Here is a 24,004-nt window from a genome sequence, read left to right as displayed (position 1 = left end):
AGTGTCGTAACAGAGAAGAGACTGCGTGGATTTGTTGCCCATAAAAGTGATAAAAAGAGGCAAAAAGTTGGGCAAAAATGGGTCAGCATACAAGGACATATTGTTGCCATCTAGCATTTTTAACACGACTCCAAACGACAACAAGGAGGAGGCAGAACGTTGAGCAACTATTTCAAATCTCAAACTGTGCGAAGCCCTGTTCTGCATGCACACTGCAGGCTCAGAAACATTGTTCCCATAATAGCTAACTGCTCGGCTTTCGCGCGTTTGTCCTGATTGCTTTCGCTTCCGCGCGGCTGCTTTAATTAAACATGTGCCACAGCGATTATAGCGTTTCATTACTTCATAAGAAGCAGCGCAGTATGAAATTAACTGTTTTATTGAGGAAAAAAAAAAGAAAAAAATCAAAGGAGGGACTTCAAATAAATGGTTTATTGAGGGACATTTTAAGCCTAAACGCAGAATAATTACGTGCATTAGCTTTTTAAATAATTTTTTTTTCTTTTCTTTTTTTTAACTTCAACCAGCAAATTAAAAATTATGCAATCGTGTCAAGATTTGTTTCACACCAAATACCTTCTGGAAGCGTCAGCGGGTTCGATGATGGCGAACCTTTAATGGTCATTTCGAAGGAAAACACAGCAGCAGAACTGGATCGCCTCACATGCTGCCGTTTTGTGGGATTTCTGGATGCGCGCATTAAAATATGAGCCACAGGCTGAGAAGCATAATAGTAATAACAACTGGCTCACATGATGTGGGATGTAAACCCTCTCAAGCAGTCAAGACATTAAGAATATTACTGATAAAGCAATTGGATTATGTAAAAATGATGCTCACTATTAAACTTTAGCGAGAAATTGGAAATGTAGAAGATTAACATATACTGCCTTTATTAACAAAGTACATGGTTTAATAATAAGGCCTGAATTCAACACAAATTTCATCAGTGACGGTCTGTCAAAGTCAATATCTGCACGAGGCGCGTTGGATGTGAGAGCTCAAACCAAACGCTGGCAAAGTCTTCGCCTGGAGCAAATTTGCATTCTGATCAAGAAATGTCTTCGAATGTGGGAGGCGCTGGCAAACATCCTAGTTTATGAGCTGCCCGTCAGCTGAATGTGAAGCAGCGCATCGGCGCTATAGAAGGGGTAGGCGCGCAGAGAGGAGGAAAAGAAAGAGCGGAGAAAGCCGGATGTAAACGCACTGGAAACCATTCGGAGACGGAGAGAGAAACAAACGGGAGAAAACAGACAGTTGATGGAAATGTGTTCCATCTGGTGACACTTCCAGCGGGGAAGGAAGTCGGGGGAAACTTTGGCTTTATTGTTTTCTGGTCCTGCCGTCAGACCGAGGAGCGTTTTGCGGAGCCAAGATGAACCAAACTGCATCGGTGGCGCATCAGATCGACTCTCAGCCCCTAAGAGACAGCAAGGTACGGTGCATCTGCTCGTGTTGCGCCACTTAACTACGTTTCAGAATTTTCACATTTCAGTTGCTGAGGTGGAAGCACTTTTTTTTGCCTTGGCTTTAAATGTAATATTTCCCCTCCAGCTATTTAATACTACGTTATTAAAGGGTTTTTAAAATACCACGACTCTTAGGAATATTGCTATTCTCTAAGGTCTATGTCTAATTTTATCTTCTTAACTGATTATTTTTTGATGTTTTAAGTTTCTTGCTTTGTTGTACACTTTTGTTTCGCAATTAAAGGGGCGGTGTTGTGCAAAATCAACTATTTTTGAGCTTTACATCATGGTGTAATGTTACCTTTCCATCCAAAAAATACCCAGAGGGTTGCTATGATTCTTTTGTGCAAGTTTGAGAAATCCTTTAATCTTCCTTGGGAAAACGTCTGGGTGGACCTAGCTCCGCCTCCCAGGCACGGCTCCTCCTTGGGAGCCCCTTCAGATTAGCTAGTAGCAATTAGTCAACAGCTGGTGGAAAAGATTTTTCAAGAGTTAACAGAGGAGGAATGTTGTGAGGACTTCCTGAAGGCAGAGTTTCAGAAATAGCAGGATTTATTAAAGAGACAGAGGCTCAATTTCAAGGCATTAAATTATGGAGTAATAAACAATTGAAATTAACAGTTACTTGATTGTGCTATACAATGGCACTGTGTACCTGGGAAATACACAATCCTGCCCCTTTAAGAAAATCATTAACAATAAATTAATAAAAAGTTGTCAGAAGTATGGCACAATTCCCTGAAAATTTAAAGCAAGGAGAACCGAGGCCCGGAGAAGAGATTTGGCAATAATAAAAATAAATTGTTCTTGTTCTCTTGTTTGTGAGAAACAGACGAGGATTGGTTGGAGGCTAATCTTCGACTTTTCTACCACCTCAAATCTCACGTTTCTTTCTGGATTCTAGTTTTTATCAAATGAGACCAACTCTTGCAACATTTCGTATCTAAAATACAGAGCTTTGTTCAAGCGCGCACATTTTAAAACTAGTGAATCCCAAATTATGCAAAGCTACAGTTTGAACAAAAAAGCTGAGTAGCACATAAAGCTCCTCCTTTAAACCTGATGTATGCAAATTAAAGCTCTGCGAAAAGAGCAAACACTGATAAACTGAGGAAAAGCGGTTTAACATATATGTTGGTGTGAAACGTACCCCGACAAACACATTTCAGCGACAAAACCTGAATTCAATGTCATTTTTAAACTGTAAAATGACTTTACGTTTTGTCAGTGAGGCAGAGAAACCTCGACGGGAAACTCTTTCGGACTAAAGTGCTTTACTGCAGCTTGCAGTTTATGCAAAGTGGTTCTTCAGTGTAAGCATATCTCTAAGAAGCGAGGACTGACAGTGAGGCAAAGTCTAATCCTGTGTGCTGCTGCAGCCCCTCATCCGGACTAGTGTGATGTGACAGAAGGGAGCCTTGATAAGGGAGGGAACATATACGAAACCCTTTAAAAAGAAAGAAAAAACGTCACTTTACTGAGCAGTTCTTGTGATATAAGTGGGTTCTGACATGTTGTATCATGTTTGGAGGATTTTGATTTGAACTTTCCTACTGTAGCTGCTTGTTTACATTTCCGGATGTAAACAATAACATGAGACGTGTGTATATAGCTAGAAGTGTTCGCATCGACTGAACTCGGCTGATCCACTCACTTCTATAAAAGTCTGTAAAATCTTGGAATGAAGCAGTTGATTCCTTCGGGATCAACAAAGTCAACTATCAGTTCGTTTTGTTGATGAGAAAAGTTGTGTGACGTGGTCGCGATAGCAGTATGTTGTGGTTGTTTACTGTTCCCACCAGAATAAACAGAAAGACAAACTGCACCAAGGCACATACTTCACTTACAACCAGCACAGATCATAAAGACATGGACGATTGAGTACATGGCTTAATTAAGAGTGCAGCCTGCAAAACTGGCCTCGTTGTCCAACATCAGTGTCTGACCCCACTAATGATCAAAACGTCCCTTAAGCGCACGCAACTTCAATTGGTGGAGTGAAAAAAAACCATAGAAGGGAATAAAAATGTTGCAGCAAAAGAAAAAAAAAAAAAAGGGGGGCAGACATCATATTAAATCTGCTGGATAAAGAATAAGATGTATTTATGTGCATACGTTTGTAAACAAGTCAATACTTTGGAGAATATTGTGCACTTCCAAAGTTAAAAATAAATATTGACATCAGAAAAAGGGAGCTTTGATTAGAGAATGAAGTTATGCAAAAAAGACGTCAGTCCGTCGAACATGCTGCAAAGCTAACATGTTCAGAGCAGAAATGGGGCTGAGGGCCAGTCTGTGTTAATGGCTGGGTAACGATAAAGCATAAAGAAAGGCTTATCATCTTCTCTGTGCCATTAGTTCTCCTCGTCTGCTTCCTTGTTCTCGGCTGCTGCTATGATCAAGTCGGCTGTTGCTAAGAAACTTGTTATTCTGGGACATTTTTATCATATATAACTCAGTTATATCCCGCTCGCTCAGGGTCAGAGGAGTGGGTGTGCTTGTTCAATGGAATTCGCTGTGAGTCAGTAGTCAGGAGAAGAAAAAAAAAGCAACAACAAAAAAGGAAGAATCTCTTAAGAATGAAAAGAATGAAATGTTTCTTTCATTTGTCCGGTAGACAACGACCTGCTGACAAATTCTCCTTTAGAACATTTTTTCAATCTACAAAAACGTGTTTGAAATCCGTCCTTGAGCTCGCAGCTTTCATGAGAAAGACCTACAAAGGAAGACGATGTCGGGATAAATGCAAAGATTCAGAACATTTTGTCCACCTGCTGAGGTTCATTTGAGACTTAAAGAGTGAGAGAAACTCCACTTTGCAGTTAATTTTATTTTTAAATCAAAGCTGAGATAAAAAGATTGGCTTACGACCAATTCTCTACTGAGACCAGAAGTTGTGTCGCTATGATTCTGCGGCAGATTCCTTTTTAGATTCCTTTAACCATAAAATGAGTGAAGGAGTAAGATTTAAAAATATATATATATTTACGCCAATCCTGCACCAGCAGGTTGTCCCCATGGACCAGAATTCAACTTCCGTTTGTTGATTTGCCAAATACAGGCTTAGAGAACCGACTTGGACAGAACATACACAAGAAGTCGGTGAGATTTAGTCATGATAGAGAGAAACATCGGCTTCAGTTGTGAATCTCTTCCCGATAAAAGACTCTGACGACGGGTGAAAGTGAGCAGATTGCCGTCCTGCCGGGGTTCAGCCACCTCTGCTGTGCCTAACAACCGTCACAGCCACTGAATATTAACACTAACCCCACGTCGTCAACACCATCTGTTACCGTGGAGACGGCCACTGAAGGAAAACAGGTCCTTAGCATCAGAAACGACTAATAAATCCTTGTTATCTTTATTAAACTCAACTGATATTTAGACTTCAAGGAAGCAAGGCTGTCATCTGGACATCTTAAAAGTACATTTTGACCCAGGCTTGGTCAGAAGCTGCGTGTGAATTGTCGTCTCTCTCACGCAGCATTTTGACCAAGTTCCGAACGATGAGATGCCAGCGTGTGAGTTCAACACTAGAAACCAAAGAAAAGTGTCAACGAGGGAATCTGTGAACGACTCGCTGAGGGTGGCAACGTTTGGGCAGATGAGAAAGAAAATGGACGGTTGGAGATAAAAGAGGATTGAAAAGAGGAAGGAACAAAGGAGGCAAGAAGTGAAAAGGACAGAATGTAAGGAGACATGAGGAAGAAAAGGATTAAATATGAAAACAACAGCACAAAAAGGTGTTTGACCTCTGACCTGCAATGTCAACTGGGGGGCCTGATGTTGACAGGTGTGTGTTTTCAAATAAACTCTGTTTAATATCCAAGTCAGAGGACCGTCTCCAGGATTTTCAGCTGCATGTGAAAGGATGTAATTTATTAAATATGATTTGTTTTCAACTTTTAATACATTTTTGAAAAAAAACTTGTGCATGTGCATCATATAGAAATAATGATGCACATGTAAAATTATAATGTTTCTCATAATTTAGTACCTGGTAATTTTGCACACTGAGAGACCAAACAATTAAAAATGATAATTCATTGTGTATACTGCTATGTTGAGGTTTTGACAGCAGAGGGCAGCATTGCATAAGTGTTTTTCTTTTATTTGCTGTCAAATCAACAAAGTGGATTCGAAATCTACACAAAGTAGGACCTAAAATTAAAGCAAGAACAGTTTCCTTTCCCAAAACTATGAAACATAGAAACTAAAGATGAACGCTGCAGTGTCCCGTTCATCTTTTTTCATTCTAGCGTTTGCTGATGAAAGCGTCCAACATTGGTCTCGTCTCAGGCTGCTTGCTTACTCAGACGCGTTTTTATTTTTGCTTCAGTGAGTCACAGCGTGGCCCACTCGGCGCCAAGCACCACCTCAGGAATCATCTCAGGTTAGAGGCGGCTCACAAACAAAATTGCCCAGATGAAGGTCACTGCTACAGAGGCCGCAGGCCGCAGGCTGCTCTGCGCCTGCACATCCCAGCACAGTGACGGGAGGCAGCCAGCATAGCTAAACAGCACACGTAGCATACGGAAGATTCAAGGAGAGATCCGGCTGCTTTTGCAGGGAATGTACCTCGCAGAATGTTACTAACATTTACTCTCTCCTGCCTTCGCACAACATAAGCTGTCTGACGTCACGTTCCTGATCCGAGGCGTTTGATGTGATATTGGTCTGACCTTTGCAGCCGTAGCAGCTCATCATCTATTGAAGATAAACGCCACAAAGACACACGAACCTTTCAGAGACGGACTTGATGAAAGGATGGAATGAAACATTTAGTCTCTGGTGATTATGCAAATTAAGATGAGCAAGTTCATCCATTCATGATGGATGGATGGATGGATTGATGGATGGACGGACGGACGGACGGACGGACAGATAGATTGATGGACGGACGGATGGATGGATCCTGCCTCAGAATAATATAACCATCATTTAAAGTTGAGAAGTTGAGCCAGGTTCTGGTTGCTGTAAAAACCAGTAAATTTGTTCAGCATTGTGTAAATCAGGTAAATTTGTCATAAAGCCCACAAAAACAAACTCAGTACCAGTCCATTCTTTCACTCCAATAAGCAAAACCTTCAAATAAAACATAACTGCACTACAAACTCACCGAAAATCAAAGCCGTCCACTCAACACTGACAAATTTTAAGTTGGAGTCTATTTTGGAACATAACATTTGTGAAGACGGTCTCTAAGGGATTGAGATTCATGCATAACATATAAAACTGGCTGATGTGCTTTTAATGTTCATGAAAGGATGAAAGAATCAAGGCAACACTCCAGGTGTATTTTTGATGAGGTCAAAAAAGCTAATTTTACACGATACCACCCCTTTAAAGTTTTCAAGTCAAAACAAGGTTGCCATCCATCAATAAGGTCCTGATCCAGGACTTTCTGATATTCTCTCTGGGTACTCCGGCTTCCTCCCACAGTCCAGACAGCATGGCGGTTCGTTCAACTGGTTTCTTAAATTGTCCCTAGTCTTTTGTTGCCTCTGTCACAACTTTTTTGGAACGTGTTGCAGGCATCAAATCCCAAAATGAGTGGATATTTGCAAAAACACAAAAAGCATTACACATCTTGTCTCTTTTTAGGTAATTCAAATGAATTTAGGTCGGAAACAAAATCTCCAAATTCTGTTTTTACGTGTTCCACAAGGTCCTGGTTTCACTGTACTTGGAGTTGTTACAAAACAAAATATGAAAAAGCCAAGGCAATAAACAGCAGTATCTAAATTCCTCTGTTGCCTTTTAGCACAGAAAAGGTAGTTAATTCACTACAATGCCAAATATAATCCCCTTGACACAGATTAGACTATCAGACTGATGTCAAGTGAAACTGGGTTGACTGATTTTACGTGTGAATGACACCATTTAATTTTTTTCTTTTGCTTCCTTTGGTGCACACACATGTGTGCTAAGCTTCTGTTTGTCCTGTAGACAAAGAGACACACGTCCTTTTGGCGAGAACAAAACAAAAGTCAAAAGTCTGTCTGGAAAGAACGCCAGGCTTTTTTGGGAAAAGTTACGTGGAATCAGGTGGCAGGAGGCAGTGATCTGCCTGGATTTCAGGATAAACCATGGACCAAGAGCTCAGCTTTATAGAGGTGAGATTTTGCGGTGGTTCTACTGTTTCACTTAAAGCATCGCACGTGCTTATAATATATTGTACGCATCGACTCCAGCCGATTAAGCGTTGCTGGTTTTGAATTCAAACCAACGTGTTGAGAATGGACTCCTTTGCTTTGGCAATTCCCAGCAGGACTTACTACGTCCAGGGGAGACGGGAAGCTCGAAAAAGCTGAAACGGTTTCCTCCGGGACTCAAAGTGTGTCAGGCTGTGTTTGTTTGAAATGCGAGCGGAGGAGCTTAGGACGCGAGGAGGAAGGAATTGAGGGAAGGAATGCTAAAGGATGGAAGGGAAGGCTGGTGGGACGCAAGAAAGAAGGGCAGACATCAGGAAGGATGAAAGAACAAAGATGACAGAAAAGAAGGAAAAGAGCAGAAGAGAACTCTACAAACATTAATATTTATTCATTTTATTAATCATTATGAACCAAGTCATAAGAGCAAAAGTTTTAAGTGGTTTTCCAGTAAAGCATTATTGGTTGGAAGTGAATTTTGTTGCCTGCCATTTGTGATGCAAGAATCATAAAGTGTTTCATATTTCAGTTTGAGTGGTTTTTATTCAAATAGAGTATGAATTTCCATATTCTTTATGCCTGAAATTGAGTCTGGGATTTAGGCTTTTTGCCGGTAGTTGTGATATTTGCGTCTGTAATACGGTGCAAAAAAGAAACGAAAAAAAAAGAGACTCCTGCAGTTAGAGCTGGATACTGAAGGAAGGAGTCTTTGTTTGAATGTGAAAATTGCAGATTATTTTTTTTTCCCTTCAGTTAATTGTCTCCCCCGGTGATTAGCCGAGCAGAGCGTCAGCCCAGTTAATGGGTCAATAAATCAACACTGACCCACTTTATCCAAGGTTGAGGTTCCGCGCCATCACCCAAATAGCAGCTATTTATTCCATCGCTGGAATAGTTTGAAATTTTGCTACAGCTAATCAATGCAAGAAACATATTTTTTGATGGTTTAAATTGTAGGTAAGCAAAATAAACTGAAAGCTCAACTGTCAATAGAGGAGGGAGGGAACAATTATTTCATATCGGTTTTTCGTCTTATTCTGAAAAGGAAAAAATATATTTCACAAAGTGAAACATATTTTAGGACTCTTTATAAGCTTCCTCATTTTCTTCCTACACTTTTTTCCATTTCTCAAATAAATTAAAGCAAACCCTTCAGTAGCCAGCAAAGTCTTCACATCCTCAGAAAAGGACTGGAAGGTCAAAAATCTTTTGGGTTAATTAACCCGCTTCCTTATCACCAAGACAGTACTCAGTGGGTCCAAGATCAGAGCCCTGTGGGTTTCCACCCAGACAGCAGGTTAATTGCCTTCACCTCATGCTCAGGTGTAAATCAGCTTTGGCTAGACAGCAGCTCCTATAAGTGCTGTGTTTCTGTCTTATGTAGGCCATTCTTTGGTTTTAAGCAGAGCTCTTTCTTGAAAGTCCAGACTGCGAGAAAAACAGGCACAGAAGCTTTGAAGGTTGCAAGTTAGGAAGCTATGAAGCTCCTAAGTTCTTCATTGACAAGCAGAAAAGCAACATGTCGTGGCGATAAACTGAAATGTTCCGTTTTTGCAGCTTGTAAAGCAGATTGATGAAAGTTGCAGCAATCTGCATCGATGAGAACCCGGAGCTTCGTGATAACGGTTGAAGCAAAGCTTCGAAAGTAAAGCTTCGAAAGTAAAGCTTCGGTGCGACGGCTGCTGGGGGATCGGGTGCCTTTGGGATGCGGTGAACTTCCAAATCACCAGGAAAGGTCATCGAAGGAGAGATAGAGATCATTTCCATCTGGTTTCTTATTCCGTCTGTTGAATATTTAATGGCGAAAGGAAGAAAGTCCAACATAAGCTTTGAGGATCTTTTCCTCCTACACTTTCCCCCCCCTTTCTTTTTTCTACTATCATCTTCACTTTCTGTTACTGTTTGCTTTCTTTCTCCTGAATTTTTGAAGCGCCTTTACATTCTTCCGCTCCATCTTACTATGCTGCTAATTTGATTTCCAGACTCATCTGTGTTGCAGATGAAGGTTCCAATGGAAGCATTCATTTTGAGCAAATTTCTGAGTAAATTTACACTCTTAGTTCAGTAGGTGGCGATAAAGTAGTAGGTCCACCATCTATTTTTGACATGTTTGCGTTTACCCTATGCGTGGTCCAACGATTTTACAAGTTGTAAAACGCCCCCGGTGTTTTGGGAACTACAGAGTTGACGGAACACCCTCGTCACTTTCCCACTGTCCAATCGTGACATTTGCCACAGTCTTCTTGGGTTTAGAGCCACAACCGCTCAGGTTAAAGTCAAAGCTAGCTATTTTACCCTGTTCTCATTCCCTTATCCTCCTGCTTTTTCGGCCTGCCTGTGTCATTAGTGGCATGCTTGTTGGTGGCTCACACTGTTCAATTTCTAGCATAACGCTGGGCAACACAAAACTGATAGGCACCAATCGGCGCCAAGGTGGTACTCATGCATTGGTTGTGAATAGAGGGGTGAAATCCTTTGCTAATAAACAGAGTTCAGCTGTTCAACAATATTCAGACTGGTCGGAGATATTTGAAAATTATCCAAGCATGACCATTTCAAACAGTTTATTGGCAATTCCAGCAAGTGAGAGCAATGAGATTCTGAATACCGAGCTGTTCTCCCAGACCGACCTCAAACACTCAGATTTATAACCGAGTTGTTTAGAGAATGTGGTTTCTTCTCACTCAAGGCAATTGTTAGTCATGAGATCAGTGTGGCGTGAGTCTCTTACTGGAGTATTAAGTTTTAAGAAAGAGGTAGAATCTTATTTTTAAATGAGCTCGTTTTGCATTTTCCACGACAGAAGTACTCGCAGAAGTCAATTTTGCATGTGAACAAAAATTCTGATTTACTTTTGTTTTGCTTTGCTGACAAAGATCAGATGTCGGCAACAACTATTTACAAGTGCGGGCAGCACCGTTTGCAAGAAGGTTGTCGGTTCAAGTTCCTGCCCAGGAAGACTTATATTGTTTGTGTTATCGTTCGTAATTCCAGGTCAGTAAAGTCGGTCTTTGAGTTTTAACGGTCCGTCTGTGTCTGAGTGGTGTTAGACAACACCACTCTAAATCATTCTGTTTGGATGGATTACACTCAATAATTGTGACACATATTTAATAAAGTTAAGTATTCCTGTGAATGAGAGCAGACGCTAAACTACATTTTCTTTGTACAACCCGATCAATCGTCAAGCTGCACAGTGGGAGAGTAGAATAACCTTACTGGTTGGGATTTGGGTTTTATCCCAAGATCAAAATAAGAACATTCGCCCATGAGAGACAGGTCTTTGTAGGCAGAAGACTTATTTTCATTGTAACAGGCAAGGTCATAAAAATATTGAATATTTTGAAGATTTAGGATGCTGTCGACCCAGGATGAGATTCTTTTGACTGATCTAAAAATACATCTCAAAGGTAACAGAAGAGCATGACGTGTCAGATCTGGTGGGTTCTGCAAATCCTTCTACCCATAATTCATGGTGCACTGTGCAGAATCCTAAAATAAAAAAAAAAAATGTTTGCACATGTTGCCATCGGAAGCTGAAATAAGTCATTTTCTTGTCAAATGCAGAAAACCCCCTCAGGATAGTTTGTGTTCTCCATTGACTCTCTCCCCCCCATCTTCATTTGTCTGGTTTTCCATTTCCCTTCCTCGTGCTACAATCGGTATTTTTAGATGGGGTGTTGGGGAAGAGTCTGCGTTCTTCCTTCAGGGCGTTCTCGGTGACACCTATCTATTTGCATTCAGCCACTTGGCAGCTGTAAAGACCAGCTGGTCACTGATCTGCCTTATTGTCGTCCAGGGGGATTTCGGACGGAGTCTTGGACCCGTTCCTTCTCCGGTGACATGCAGAGACGTAATCCTGTCGTTTAGAAGATGAGATGCTTTAACCGGCAGATATCACAGAAGGACTCCTGGTCCCTGAAGTGACGCAGTAGAAATAGTGGTGTGACATCAGAGATAAAAAATAACAAGTCGTCGCACATAGTCGCCGCATAAAGAATGTTGATTACAAAGAAATATACCAGACGATGTCTAAGTGGTAGAGAAAAAACAGTTGTGATGAATGAAGGTTGGAAGTTTAAACTGAACTGACGGCTTTTGGTTGGTTTTCAGGTCTTCCAATTCCAAGATCGTCTGTTTTGATCAACAATAATCCCCTTAATATATTATGCAGTGCAATAAACATGCACTGCATAATATAACATCGGTTGTGAATCTTAAATCATTTCAGCAATGATCGGTCTCTTTCTCAATCACTGTATTTAATTATTGATCGTTTGATAGTCGTTTTAGAATTTGTAGAAACCAGCCAGGTCCTGTTGTTGCTTGCATGCCGACTCTTATTTTGAAATGCCCACCAGATACGGTTGTCCAGTGTTCATCAGATCTTTTATTTTACATCAATTTCCAAATCAGAAGATTTCAAACAGCCTGGTGTATTTAAAAACAAACCGAATTTATTTATCGCCTTTTATTTTATCCATTTATTTTTAGCATGTAGCATTTCATTTCCAGAAGTCATCGTTTTAAGGAGATGAAAATATGCTCATCACAGACAGGCCACGACTTAAAAACGCACAAAGGGGCTCGGTAATTCTCTCCCTTCAGTTTTACTGTTACCACCTCTGATTTTATTATCATGGTTTTAATAATGCAAATATTACAACGAGTTTTTAAAACCTCAGTTTTCTTGTTTTAAAGTGTTTTGCATGATGAGAAAGCGTTCTCATTTAAACAAATAATGCTCTACAACTCATATTCACGCTCTGGCAGTCTAACCATATTTTCATATTTCTGCCGATATAATTGTGATTTGACTTTGAAACAGTAACCAGATGAACTTGCTGGTTGCATTTTGCGATAACTTGCGTCGCTGTCTTCCGGCAGTACTTTCTATTTTTATTTATTTTTTTTAATGACCGCAGGAAGCTTTTATTGTGAAGCTCAAACCGGATGCAGACGCTGTCGCGGAGCAAGAGCTTGACGCCCCGCCGCTTAATAATCGCTCCGACGGGGTCTGTGGATGTTATTATCACCGGGAGAACGGCTGAATTGAGGCTGCGGATTGAGACAGAAGCAGCGGGAGAAATGACAGCGTCTAAAGATCCAGTCAGGAAAAAGCCGAAGGACTCTCAACAGGACGAGGTAGACCCGCTGACATCCTCTTTGTTTTTATGAAAACCACACGTTCAGACAGGCGTTACAGCAGTCACCTTAAAGCATTGATACGGCAACACTATCTGGTCGGTTAGATTATGTATGAGCATTCTACAGGTTTATAAATCACTACAAATTTGACAAATACAATTTTTTTTTTAAATACGCGTATTCTCTCAATGTAGAATTTTAATATGCAGCACCACGCGTTCAGGAAGAGTGTTCTCCACTTCTGTGAGAGGAGTTGGGGTTTGATATTGACAGTTTTAAAATCCCAGGTGAAAGCTGCAACAGCTGCCACCGCTGCAGCTGCATCACACACCCAGTCGCTTTTCTATCTCACAGGAAGATCTGTCTGCGAGCTGCGAAGCCTTAAAGTCTGTCAGCACACAGCCTATCAGCCTCCTTCGAGCTCAACCACAATGAGGTTTTAGGAATATGCTGTCAACGGGATCTTCAACAGGTTCCACAAAACACAAAAAAAGGGGGAAGAACAGAAGAAAAAAATGAGTTATTCTAGACAGACAGGAGAAAAAAACTGTTTGGTATAATTGTGACTGTCAGTTTTCTACAGTTTAGCTCGTGGTTGTGTTTGTTCATGACTGAACATTTGTTTATGTGACTTTGTGCTCAATTTGAGCTTATTTTGGAGCACCATTCTTTTATTTTAGAAGTGCAGAGACAGCTACTATGATTTGCAAGTGGAGGCAAAATTATGCATCCTTTTAAATATATGCACATAATTTTGTATGAAGTAAATGAACAAATTAGCCTTTCTTATTGCCAGAAAATGATTATGGCACCAAAAAAGAAGAAAAAAATCACTTAGGTCATTATTTTGGGAATGTGACGATATAATATGTGAATATAAATGCTTTTATATACCTTTATTTGTTTAGTCTTCATTCATAAATATACTCTCTGCTTTTAGAATTTTGTCCCACTTGTTTTGCCAAATGGCTTCCTGCCTTTTGTTCCAAAAGCAAATATTGAGTTTTAGTTCTGTCCTCCAAGTCAACATTTATTCAGTTTTAGTGAGAGCGCTGCAGGGGTTTATTTCTTTTCTTTTTTTTTTAAAAGACTCCATTAAACTACAGAGAACATTATGACTTAATTTGTATTTTTTTTTTTATCATTGCCCCACCTTCAGATTTATAAAACAGGTATAAGTTTCCGCATTTTGTTTTCCTCATAAACTCTCGAAAGGCTTCGAATTAATTGTGCAAAACAAAAATGTTTTGTTTTTTCATGGAAATACCCCCCAAAACATTTTAAAATTAATCACCTTTTATTATACTTATTCCTTACACTTTTATTACAGTTAAATCTTAGGTCCTCTAGACCAGCAGGGGGCACTCAACAGCAGTCGTTTTTATTTTGAAAGTCACCAGATGTTGTCAGTTTGAAGCAAAACCTTGTATTTCAAACCTGTGACTAGTGATTTTCTCACTTTTGAGTGATAGCTTTGGATCTTAAACTTAAACCTGGTAACTTTTTGTTTTAATAGATAGTAAATATAGTCTTGTGAGTCAAGTGGAAGCTTTTATTTTGAAATTCTTCAGAATTACACTTGTAAATTCTGAAACTAATCAGAGGTTGTTGTCGGCTTGAGAAATAGTTTTTATTTTGAAACTAGTTAGTCGCAGTATTGTTAAACTTGAACATTTAACCAAATCCAATTGTTGGATTTAAGGTGTAGCTTTTATTTTGGAAAGTCTAAAAAAATTTTATATAAATTTATAAAAAAATTTTTTACTTGTTCCTCAAAGGGAAAAAAAACGCTTTCTTTCATGAATAGCGCTTTACTTGCTTGTCAACATTCTCAAGAAGAGACGTAATGGTGGCAAAACTATAAAAATAATCTATTATATCTATAAAATAACAAAACAGAAATTTATCATGTTAAATGTCAAAATGAAACTTGAGATTTCATTAGACACAAAATATGTTTTCTTTCTGGATCAATGTCAAAATGAAGTAAAGATATTTGGTCATTAGAAAGAACCGTGTTTACAAGAAGTGGTGGCCCCAGATCAAATTCTGCTCAGGGCCGCGGTTATGTTTTGACTGGCCCTGCTTGCGGCATCAATCTGCATCACATTTGCTTTAAGTCGTCCCAGTTACCCTGGTAATAATCTGCCACTCCGCTTTGTTCACCCATGGCTGATTTAGTCTGTGGTCTAAGTGCAGTTAGGAACACCTCTGTCCGTTTCCAGCTTCCCACCATCCGATCTTGAGGCGAGGCTTAAATCTTCCCTGTGTTTTTGTGTCACCCCGAAACACCGACTCGAGGCCGACAAGGACGCTTTTGCAGCGGCGCGTGTCTGATGGGACGCACGGGGAGCGCGGCGGGAATTAGCTCCGAGGTGTGGAATCAATGCTCACAGAGGAGCCGATGACGGCTCAGCGAGCGTGTCCAGAAAAACTCCACCGACTGCCGAGTGTGTCGGTGGGAATCGCTTCCTCTTGCTTCATTGATTAAACGCCGCGCGCCTCGGCAGCTGCGCGTGTGATACAGATTGCTCTGCGCCTCGTTATCCTCACTATGTGGATTCTGCTGGTGTACTTTGTTAAAAAAAAAAAAAAAGAGCTACGTCAATGGTGAAAATGTTTCTTTGAAAATAAATTGTTCCTTAAAATGTCAAAAATGACAAAGTGATCATTTTAGTGATATTGTGAAAGATTTGCGGCTAAACATATACATCTAACACTCAGGTGTCTTCTAACTTTTAATGTTTAATGCAAATATAATCCAATTCTGGTGAATTACTTCTTATTGTAATTCTCACTAGCTCTCACGAACTTTTTATAGACAAACGAGTTTTTTCAAAACTGCCACGTTTCCGTCGAGTGAATTTATTTTCGAAAATCCCAACACCTTAAAAACGTGTATATGAAAGGACAGCATCCCGGTTATGAAATATGGAGCAACAGATGGCATGATGAGGAAAAAACCAGTATGGTCAAAGCAAGTTGAGCCTTGGGTACAAACGGACGATGATTCGAAGCATACTGACAAATCAGCGACAAGGTGGATGAGGAACGACCAAACGCAGAAGAAATCTAGAACAGAATAGAACATCTATTGCCAGCATTCCTGAATTTACATTCGCTGAAACAAGCTGACCTGAATCAGAGTCTGACTGAATGGCAGTGAAAAACCGCCACATCTGTCCGAACTTACTCAGGTGCCCATGAATGACATTGTTGGACACCTGAAAATACTCAGAAACAGCAATGTCATATCAGTTGCCCGTAAAGGTCGTTGAAGATGTCAGACTTTCTGCTACTTAAGTTTTTTTTTTTGGTCCTGCATTTCCTCTTTTTAAGGCAGAGTGCTTTACACTTTCTGCCCTGAGGCTGAGAAATTTTCTCACTCTTAGGATTTTCACCTGTAATATAGAACCAGCTGTCTTGGAGGGAGAGAAGGAGGGCGAACGCTAGCATTATGCCACACTTTTCCATTTTCAGTGTTTAAAAAGCATCTTTTTAATCTGCAAAACAACAGTCGCCAATGCGATGTGTTTTCCACAAAAACAAAAAATGACTAAAAATTATTATTTTTTTTTTTAAAAGCACTTTCATCAGTTGAACTCCCACCTTTGCCTCAAATGGCAAGCGCACGAGTGACACCTGTAGCACTCAGTAGGATTCCCGTTTTCGGACGTAAGCATTTCCTGACATGTCCAACAGAGTAGCTGGTGTTCATGGTTACAATTGTGACTCTAGGCTCTCAGAGATGGAAATAAAAGGCAAAATAAACAATTATTGGGACGCTGTATTGTCGCGACACCAAGTGACGTTAGAAGAGCCTCAATTATCCTCGGCGTGGGGAAGAGTGACTCTTCTGCTCTCAACTCTGTAATCACTCTTAATTCATGAGCATGTCTGTCATGGAATCACCACTTTAGACCACAATTTCCATCCTTTCACTCAGATTTCCCCCCTTAGATTAGTACTTCTCAAATAGTGGAGTGTTGATAGGCTGGTCGGACTTTTAAGTATTAGTGTCTCTGTTCATGCTTGACTGATAAAAGAGCCTCCAGGCACAACCAGTGCCTGGAGGCTTTGAGCACTGGTGTCACCAGTGCTCAAAGTAATCAACACGCCGGTACACAAAGCTGACAGAGGAGAACGGATGGAGAAAAGAAAAATGGCGACTCCCGTTTTTTTTTTTTTTTTGGGTTTCCATTTTGTTAAGGAAGTCGTCTTTGGTTGTTTTCGTGTCATTTCCGTCAGCGGTTCTTGCTGCAGCGCCACCACAGGATAGGAGGTCAACAAGATTTTTGAGACGCAGTATCATGTTGCATGTCCTCGTGAATCATTTGAACTTTTTGTTCTATTTTTTTTTTTTTTTTTGTGCGGTCTTAATTAAATGTCACAAATCGATGTAAAGAACTGAACTTCGAAGTCATCAAAAAACAAAATGAGATCATTTAAATGACAATTGTGGTTTGAAAATCAAGTGACTGAATGCAGAATAGAGGTGGCAGAAACTCGTACAGAGGGTTTCTACAGATGAATACAATTAGATTCTACATAGTACTTCAATAAAAAAAAATATCCTGAGGTGTATGGACAAATAAAAAAAAAGCAAATTGAAAACCGATCTCCCTTTAGCTGCTGTTTGTACTGAAATGGTGGCCTGGAGCAGTCTGCGGTTGGAGCGGCGGCCAGCTGTGGTCTAACCTCACTTCCTGCTTTTCATTTCGATGCTACTTTAACTGGGTGTGCAGTCTACCGGATGAGATCTATTTATCGTTTGGAATGGGACGCACTTAGAAGAGGCAAAACAACTACATGTTTTTTGTTTTTTTTTAATCACCATTAACGGAGAACGCTTTTGGTTCCCATTTGAATCTGCAATTGTCAAACAGAGCAGTTCACGGCTGACTCATTTACAACAAAGTACTCATCCCACATCATGAGCCCTCCGCCACCGTGCCGGGATCAGGCGTTTGTGCGGGATATGCTGTGCGACACTACTTTGACGTTGATCGAGACGGAGAAATTGTTATTTTCAATTTCCTGGTGAAACATGGAAGCATTTTTACGTTTTGCATCTTTAATACCAAGTTTGATGAATTTGTATTTGCTAAAACTGTGCTGCAGTTTTCTTGATGTTCCTGAAACAAACCTAAGAGTCGACTTGTAGTTTATACTAAACATTTTCCCGTGTGACAACTACATACTTTTATAGATTTTTGGGGGGATTTTACGCAACAGGACTACATAGTTGGTCATAATTCTTTTACAGAATATCCCTAAATTATGTTCAGCAGTGATTATGTTAACAGGAAATCCATTTCTTTGCAGTTGGATTTCAGCTGTTGTTGAGGCAAGTTTTTCTGTTGCCTTTCTTTTTCTTTTCGAACGTAAGAAAATTTTCCTCTGGGATGCATTTTTCCAGTTTGAGCGAAGCTTCACTTCCTTCCTCAGCATCTCTCTGTCTCTTAGAGACAGACGGCCGTGTGTCAGGTGCCGGTTACGGCCCCCGGCCGAACGCGCCTGACCTCATGTCTTCGCTCAGTTTCCGCTTCGGAATGTGAGGTTGTACCAAAAGCCTGCATCTTTTTGTCAATTTTTCTTTCTTTTTTTTTTTTTCTTTCATGAGTTGTGACTGCAGGTTAGATCTTCCTTGTGAAAGATTGCTATGGCTTTTTTTCTTCTTCTTCTTCAAATAAGAGCTGAAAGCATTCATACAAAATCTTAGGTTATATAATTTAAAACAAAAAAAAAAAACAACAAAAAATAGTAGCTCTTTTTGTAGACAATTTTTTGTCTAGACATGATTGCATTTGCTTTTATCTTGTGGCTAAATGGCTCCAAAGCAATACCCGGTCTTCCATCTGGAAGGTTTTTTTTTTTGTAAATTGTATAAAATAACTGATTTATTCACAGAGTGATATTTAAGCACAACAGCTCTTCAGATTTAATAAACCAGAAACGAAGAAAACTCTCATGGCCAGAAAGATGGGATGTTTTCTGAACGTTGGGGTTTTGATGTCATTGACTTAAAGGTTAGTTTTCTGCTGATTCTTATTTGTATTTTTGTGTCTTTTTAACTGGGTTTGCAGGAGTTTGTGGATGTCAGCCCCCCACAGAGGAACTGGAAGGGCATCGCCATCTCTCTCCTGGTTATAGTGGTGGTCTGCTCGCTCATCACTTTGTCCGTAGTCGTCCTCACACCCAGTACGTTCAAATTCGTCTTATTCTGATTATTTACAGTGCCTGGCTAGCAGTTAAGTGTTTTCACGCGAAGCTGAAACACGTCGTCTTGTTTTCCTCCCAGCTGAGCCTCCAGAAAGCAGCAAGTCCAAGCTCACCGTGGCGGATCTCTTCAAACCCGAGTTCCAGATTCACGACCCGGAAGCCAGGTGGATCAGTGGTGAGTTTCAGGCTGGAAGCCAAATGTGGAAATCGGAATTAAAATGTTCAGCCCCGGTTGATGGACCTTCCTCTAGTTTTTTCGCTTTTTCCAGATGCAGACCTCGGCCTTCATGGGTTTATGTTGATTTTTTCTTAAAAAAAAAATATATATATATATATATTTTCCTTCATTCCAAACGACCCTGGAGATTTTATGTCTACATAATCGAAGTATTTATTTCTAAGTCTAAAATTTTTATAGACATTGGCAGAAAATGTACAATTTTAATAGCAAAAAAACTGTCTCTTAAGGGGTTAAAATGTGAGGCGGTAATGGTGAAGACGGAAGTTAATAATGGCATTCATAAAAAAAACCCAATCTGTTGATGCACAATATTTCTATGACGATCTGCAAAGGAGCATTTTTGGCGCCTCAAGCATCCAGGTGAGGCACAGAACAAAGGGATCCAGACTGTCAGGGATCAGTAGAAATGCTGCAAACACGTTTCTGGTTTGCATCACAATGAACCCTCCTTGCCTCAGCTTGCCTCCAGGCCACGTTGCCAACGCCTCAAGATCATATTTTCGACCTTGATCTATATCAAGTCCTTCTTCCCTCGCTCATATTGGGTATGAATTTCCAACGTTTCGTTTAACCGGCTCTCCTACATCACTGGGAAATTGTGTTAATGTCAAAAAAAAAAAAAAAAAATGCTGTTTAAGAAAAGAGGAGACGGACAATAAACTATTGGAGAAAGAGGACAATTTAAAGAATGACAGCAGGATTCTTTTTTTTCTTTGACGTCTTGACAGCTAAATTATTGTCTTTGTGGCGAGTTCAGACGTGTTGATGGCTAAATATATCCGTAGCGCCTCTGTGGAGTCTGGCTAAGGTGACAGAAGGTGAGGGGAAGGTGGAAAGCGCAGGACAGTGGGGAAAGATTGCCTTGTTGCTCTCAAAGGGAAACAAAAGAGCCAGCGCCTGCTGAGTCCTTCCCTTTCACAGGGAGATAATACTAATGACTCGGCCTGTAGCCTGTGGCTTCTTGTTATTGGATGGTTGAGCCTCTGACAAACTCTGGCGTGTTGGCAAATATATTTATGAGGGCTAATTTCCCGTGGAACTACATTTTAATGTCACGACTGACCGAACTCAAGTTGCAGCCTGGGATGTTAGATTTTCATCATCTCTCTGCTCGTTGTGGGGTTTCTGAAGCTCTCGCTGCTGTTTTTCAACATTTTCTCTGTTGCCGACTCTGTTGTTGATTTCAAACTGTCCCGCGATTTGCATTTTAAATTGTGATTTCATGTGGCACTTTTAGTTCACTTTGTTCAGTTCAGTTTATGATGACACGGTACCAATTTGCAAAGAAAATAACTCATGTGAAGGCACTTTACAAAACAAGTTGGACAAGTCTGCTTATATGGAATTTGTTATTGTTTACATCCAGAAATTTCACGCATGCACACAACGCTGAAGGGCAAGAAGACTTACTCTTTTTAAACTTGCAGCGCCCCTTAATAAAAAATATTTAAAAAATAAACTACTGCAGCAGAACTGGAGATGTAGGTATTATTAATTTGGTGCAGTGCACCACAGCAAAGGCAAAAATAACACATAAAACAACTTAAAAACACTCGCATTCATCGTTTTCTCATCGCTCTGCATCAGCTACCCGACGCACAGATACGTTGCCATGGCCGCCGACTGACACCAGCTCCACTAGTGTATCAGGATTCAACACACACAAAAATATGTCAACATTTCTCATGCTAATAAAATGCTATATTTGTCAACTGAACCAAAACACACCGAATTCCACAGCACATCTGCATGTTAAGATTGTCAAAGTCAAGCTAGCATAACTGGGCTACTTCCTGAAAACGTTTTCCTGACCTGCTAACCTTGGACCTTGTTATCGAGCTGTGGTCGTGTTGACAATTAGTAGAAAATCACTGCGTCCCTCTTTCCTTTATACATCAGGTGTACATTTAAGATCATTATGTTGACATCTTGACAGATAAAAGCAAAATACTAAATATTGCATCAGACAAATAAAAATAGAACGCTTCATCCAGAAATGTTCTATTGCAGAGACGAATCATTGATTAAAAACAGCTGGCTGTGCACGGTGTGCAGTATCCAAGCATATTGATGGAAAGTTGAGTGGAAGAAAAACTTGATAGAAAATATGAAAAAAACTAATTTCTTGAAAATATTTATGTTACAATAATAATAATAATAATTGAAAGACTCTTGACAACAGTCTCAAACAAAATATACTGGTGGAAAGTTAAGTGGAAGGAAAACGTGTGGTAGAAAAATTTGTACAAGCTTTCCACATCTACAAATTTGGCTTCCTTTGACCTCTGTAATCATAATGATAATGTTTGTGCAGAATCCAAACATCTAGCTTCTTTTGAAGCTAGATGTTTAGCGGTTTGCATGCGGACCAGTCCATCAAGGAGTTCACTTGTTTAAGTAAGAAAACTAAATCACCATATGTCACCAATTATGACACAAAAAGATTTTTTTTCCTAGACTTCAGACATGCGTTCTTATTTCATCTGAAATAACATTAACATGAATGAATTTTTTATTTTTTTTTGAGCTGGTCCAAACCGCAGGAAGCCCGTTTGCGCCGCTGTGATGATTTGTTTTCAGCCCCACAGGGTCAGCTGTCCCATTAGCTGCTTTATTGAGATTGATGATGAAATGGGGGGAATTGCAGCCTGACGCACTGTGTGCTGTAAAAGTCGTTTCCATCAGGTGCGATGAAAGCCGAGAGGCGGTGCAGACGACGCGGCTCCGGCTTCACTGCAGCTCTAATTCCGAGCAGGCCTCCGGTGGAAATTGCATTTCTTGACAACCTCAGACTTATTTTCGCCATCAGAGTTGGGTCTCAGCGGTGGCCGCGCAAACATTTAACAGTACTGGGGGGACGCGTATGAAATGATTTCTTCAAATGGCTGCTCATAAATTGCAGGAAACCAAGCGCGAAGCATCTCCGGCGTGGAAGCGCCCAAGCCGGGCTTTGAAAACGTAATCATGGAAAAAGAGTCAAGCTGGGAGACTGAAGCTTGCGGAGTTCAGTCTTAATAAAAAGATTACGAATTTTAAAGAGTTGCACATTATTAGAATTAATATTTTGCGTCAGGAGCGAAACTAAGATTTTGTTTGCAGCGAATCTTTTGAGGCGATACAACACATAAATGTTGTCATCAGCATCATATTACATGTAGTGTTGATATTGTATAGCATTTTTATTCATATTAATTATCAGTAAGGGGCAGTTGCCAAATATATTATTGGATTTAACAACCGTCCTTTATTAAATTCATCAAAGTGGGAGTTTCGGCTGTTTGGTACCAGGACTACGGTTACCAAACACAAAAGCAATGAGCGTAAAAAAGCAACTGTTGTAGCTGAACCACCAGGGAAGGTTTTGAAAGTTCAAAAAAACAAACGGAGGAAAGGATTTATTCACAAGCGGGAAGCAGCCGCCAGGCTTCCCAGGAGTCGATATTGGCAGGAATTCAACCCGAAAACGCAGCAGCAGCGTCATCACAGACTCTACTGGCTCGGTGATGAAGTTCAAAACAGAACAATTTGGAAACGACCGAATAAATACAGCGCACTGTGAAGGCCAGAATGAAAAACCCTCTTCTCCGTCTGCGTCGGAATCTGATTCAACACCTCTTGGGCAGATCAAACTAAAGCAGAGTTGAAAACAAACGCTTTGTTTCCCTGTTCATCAGCTTTATGGATGCTACGGTGAGCTGGCGTTTCCACGGGAACGGGACAATCGCTGTGTGTTTTCAGACTAACCCCGGGATTGTGTCTGAGTGATTTATTCATGAAGTTTACATTGTTTGTTCTGAATAGATTACATGGGATTTAGCCGAGAACAAGGGGGGAAAATCCACACGCAGTTGGAAAAAGAAATTCGAGAGAACCAGGAAATCCACTAGAAAAACCTCAGCAAACGCATCAATAGTGAATCATATATTTACCAAACGGCCTGAGCTGAGTTTTCTCGACCTGAAGCCATCACTCTCGCTGAACGTATCACTTTAAAGTACTTAATGATGTAGACATTTTTTTCAGATACAATACTATTATCAATTTTGCGCAATTTTATGCAGATATTTTGAGGCGAGCTCTCAGTAGGTAACCATTGCTAAATTGAAAAGCCAACAACAGCCAACGTGTTTTGTTTTGGGGCGTGTCAGAGGTTGACCATGATGCAGCAGGGGATTGTGGGATCTTTCGCTGACACACTGTTAGCTAGTTAGCACGGCCACCGATGGTGATGGGTAAACAGTTTTCCTGTAATGGTAACTTTTTTCTCCGCCATTAGTTTGACCAGAGCTTTCACGAGCCTGATTGGCAGCACCAAGACCCTCTTCCTTTCTCTGATTGGTTGTTTCTGACCAAGCAGCGCATTTCTGCAGATGGCTGTAGGACTACAACGAGGAGGTGGAGGATTTAAATGATTATTTTTTTTATCATTTCATGTTATACTGTCACAACATGGGGACAGTTTTCACAAATATGTAAAAATAATCGTTGTTTATAAAAAGTCACATCCTGAGATATTATTGCAAGATCCTAAACAGGCGATTATGCCAGAGAACCTCTCTGATACTATTATTGTTTTTGGGAATCTGACTAATTTTAGTATGACAAATGTCAGCAGGGACAAAACACCTTCTCGTGTTAAGCCTGGCTTAATTCCTGTTCCAGTTTTGGAGCTGAAACAGGCTGTCTGAAAGGATCTGCCGAAAAAGCTCAATTATCAAAGATAATGGATCTGTCAACACAACTCAGTAGGCTCATCAATGGGGCAACAAAGT

General features: G+C 40.3%; 1 protein-coding gene across 2 annotated transcripts in view; it reads left to right on the top strand.

Annotated features, from left to right (window-relative positions):
* The first annotated feature begins 1,136 nt into the window (after positions 1–1,136).
* The window catches only part of LOC129378703 (inactive dipeptidyl peptidase 10-like), a 45,804-nt gene continuing 22,936 nt past the window's right edge, over positions 1,137–24,004 (top strand). Inside the window, exons 1-4 of one of the 2 annotated variants that reach the window (XM_055059151.1) lie at positions 1,402–1,435; positions 12,547–12,766; positions 18,856–18,970; positions 19,071–19,166. In XM_055059151.1, coding sequence (XP_054915126.1) covers positions 12,575–12,766; positions 18,856–18,970; positions 19,071–19,166 — 403 coding nt within the window. In that variant the 5' untranslated portion in view covers positions 1,402–1,435; positions 12,547–12,574. Of the gene's footprint in view, positions 1,436–12,546; positions 12,767–18,855; positions 18,971–19,070; positions 19,167–24,004 lie in introns of both variants that reach the window. The other variant, XM_055059152.1, reaches the window with a different exon arrangement.

This window comes from Poeciliopsis prolifica, unplaced genomic scaffold, assembly GCF_027474105.1.
Source record: "Poeciliopsis prolifica strain line A6 unplaced genomic scaffold, Auburn_PproV2 SCAFFOLD053, whole genome shotgun sequence".
In the NCBI taxonomy this organism is placed as follows: domain Eukaryota; kingdom Metazoa; phylum Chordata; class Actinopteri; order Cyprinodontiformes; family Poeciliidae; genus Poeciliopsis; species Poeciliopsis prolifica.
This window is presented reverse-complemented; position numbering and strand designations above follow the sequence as displayed.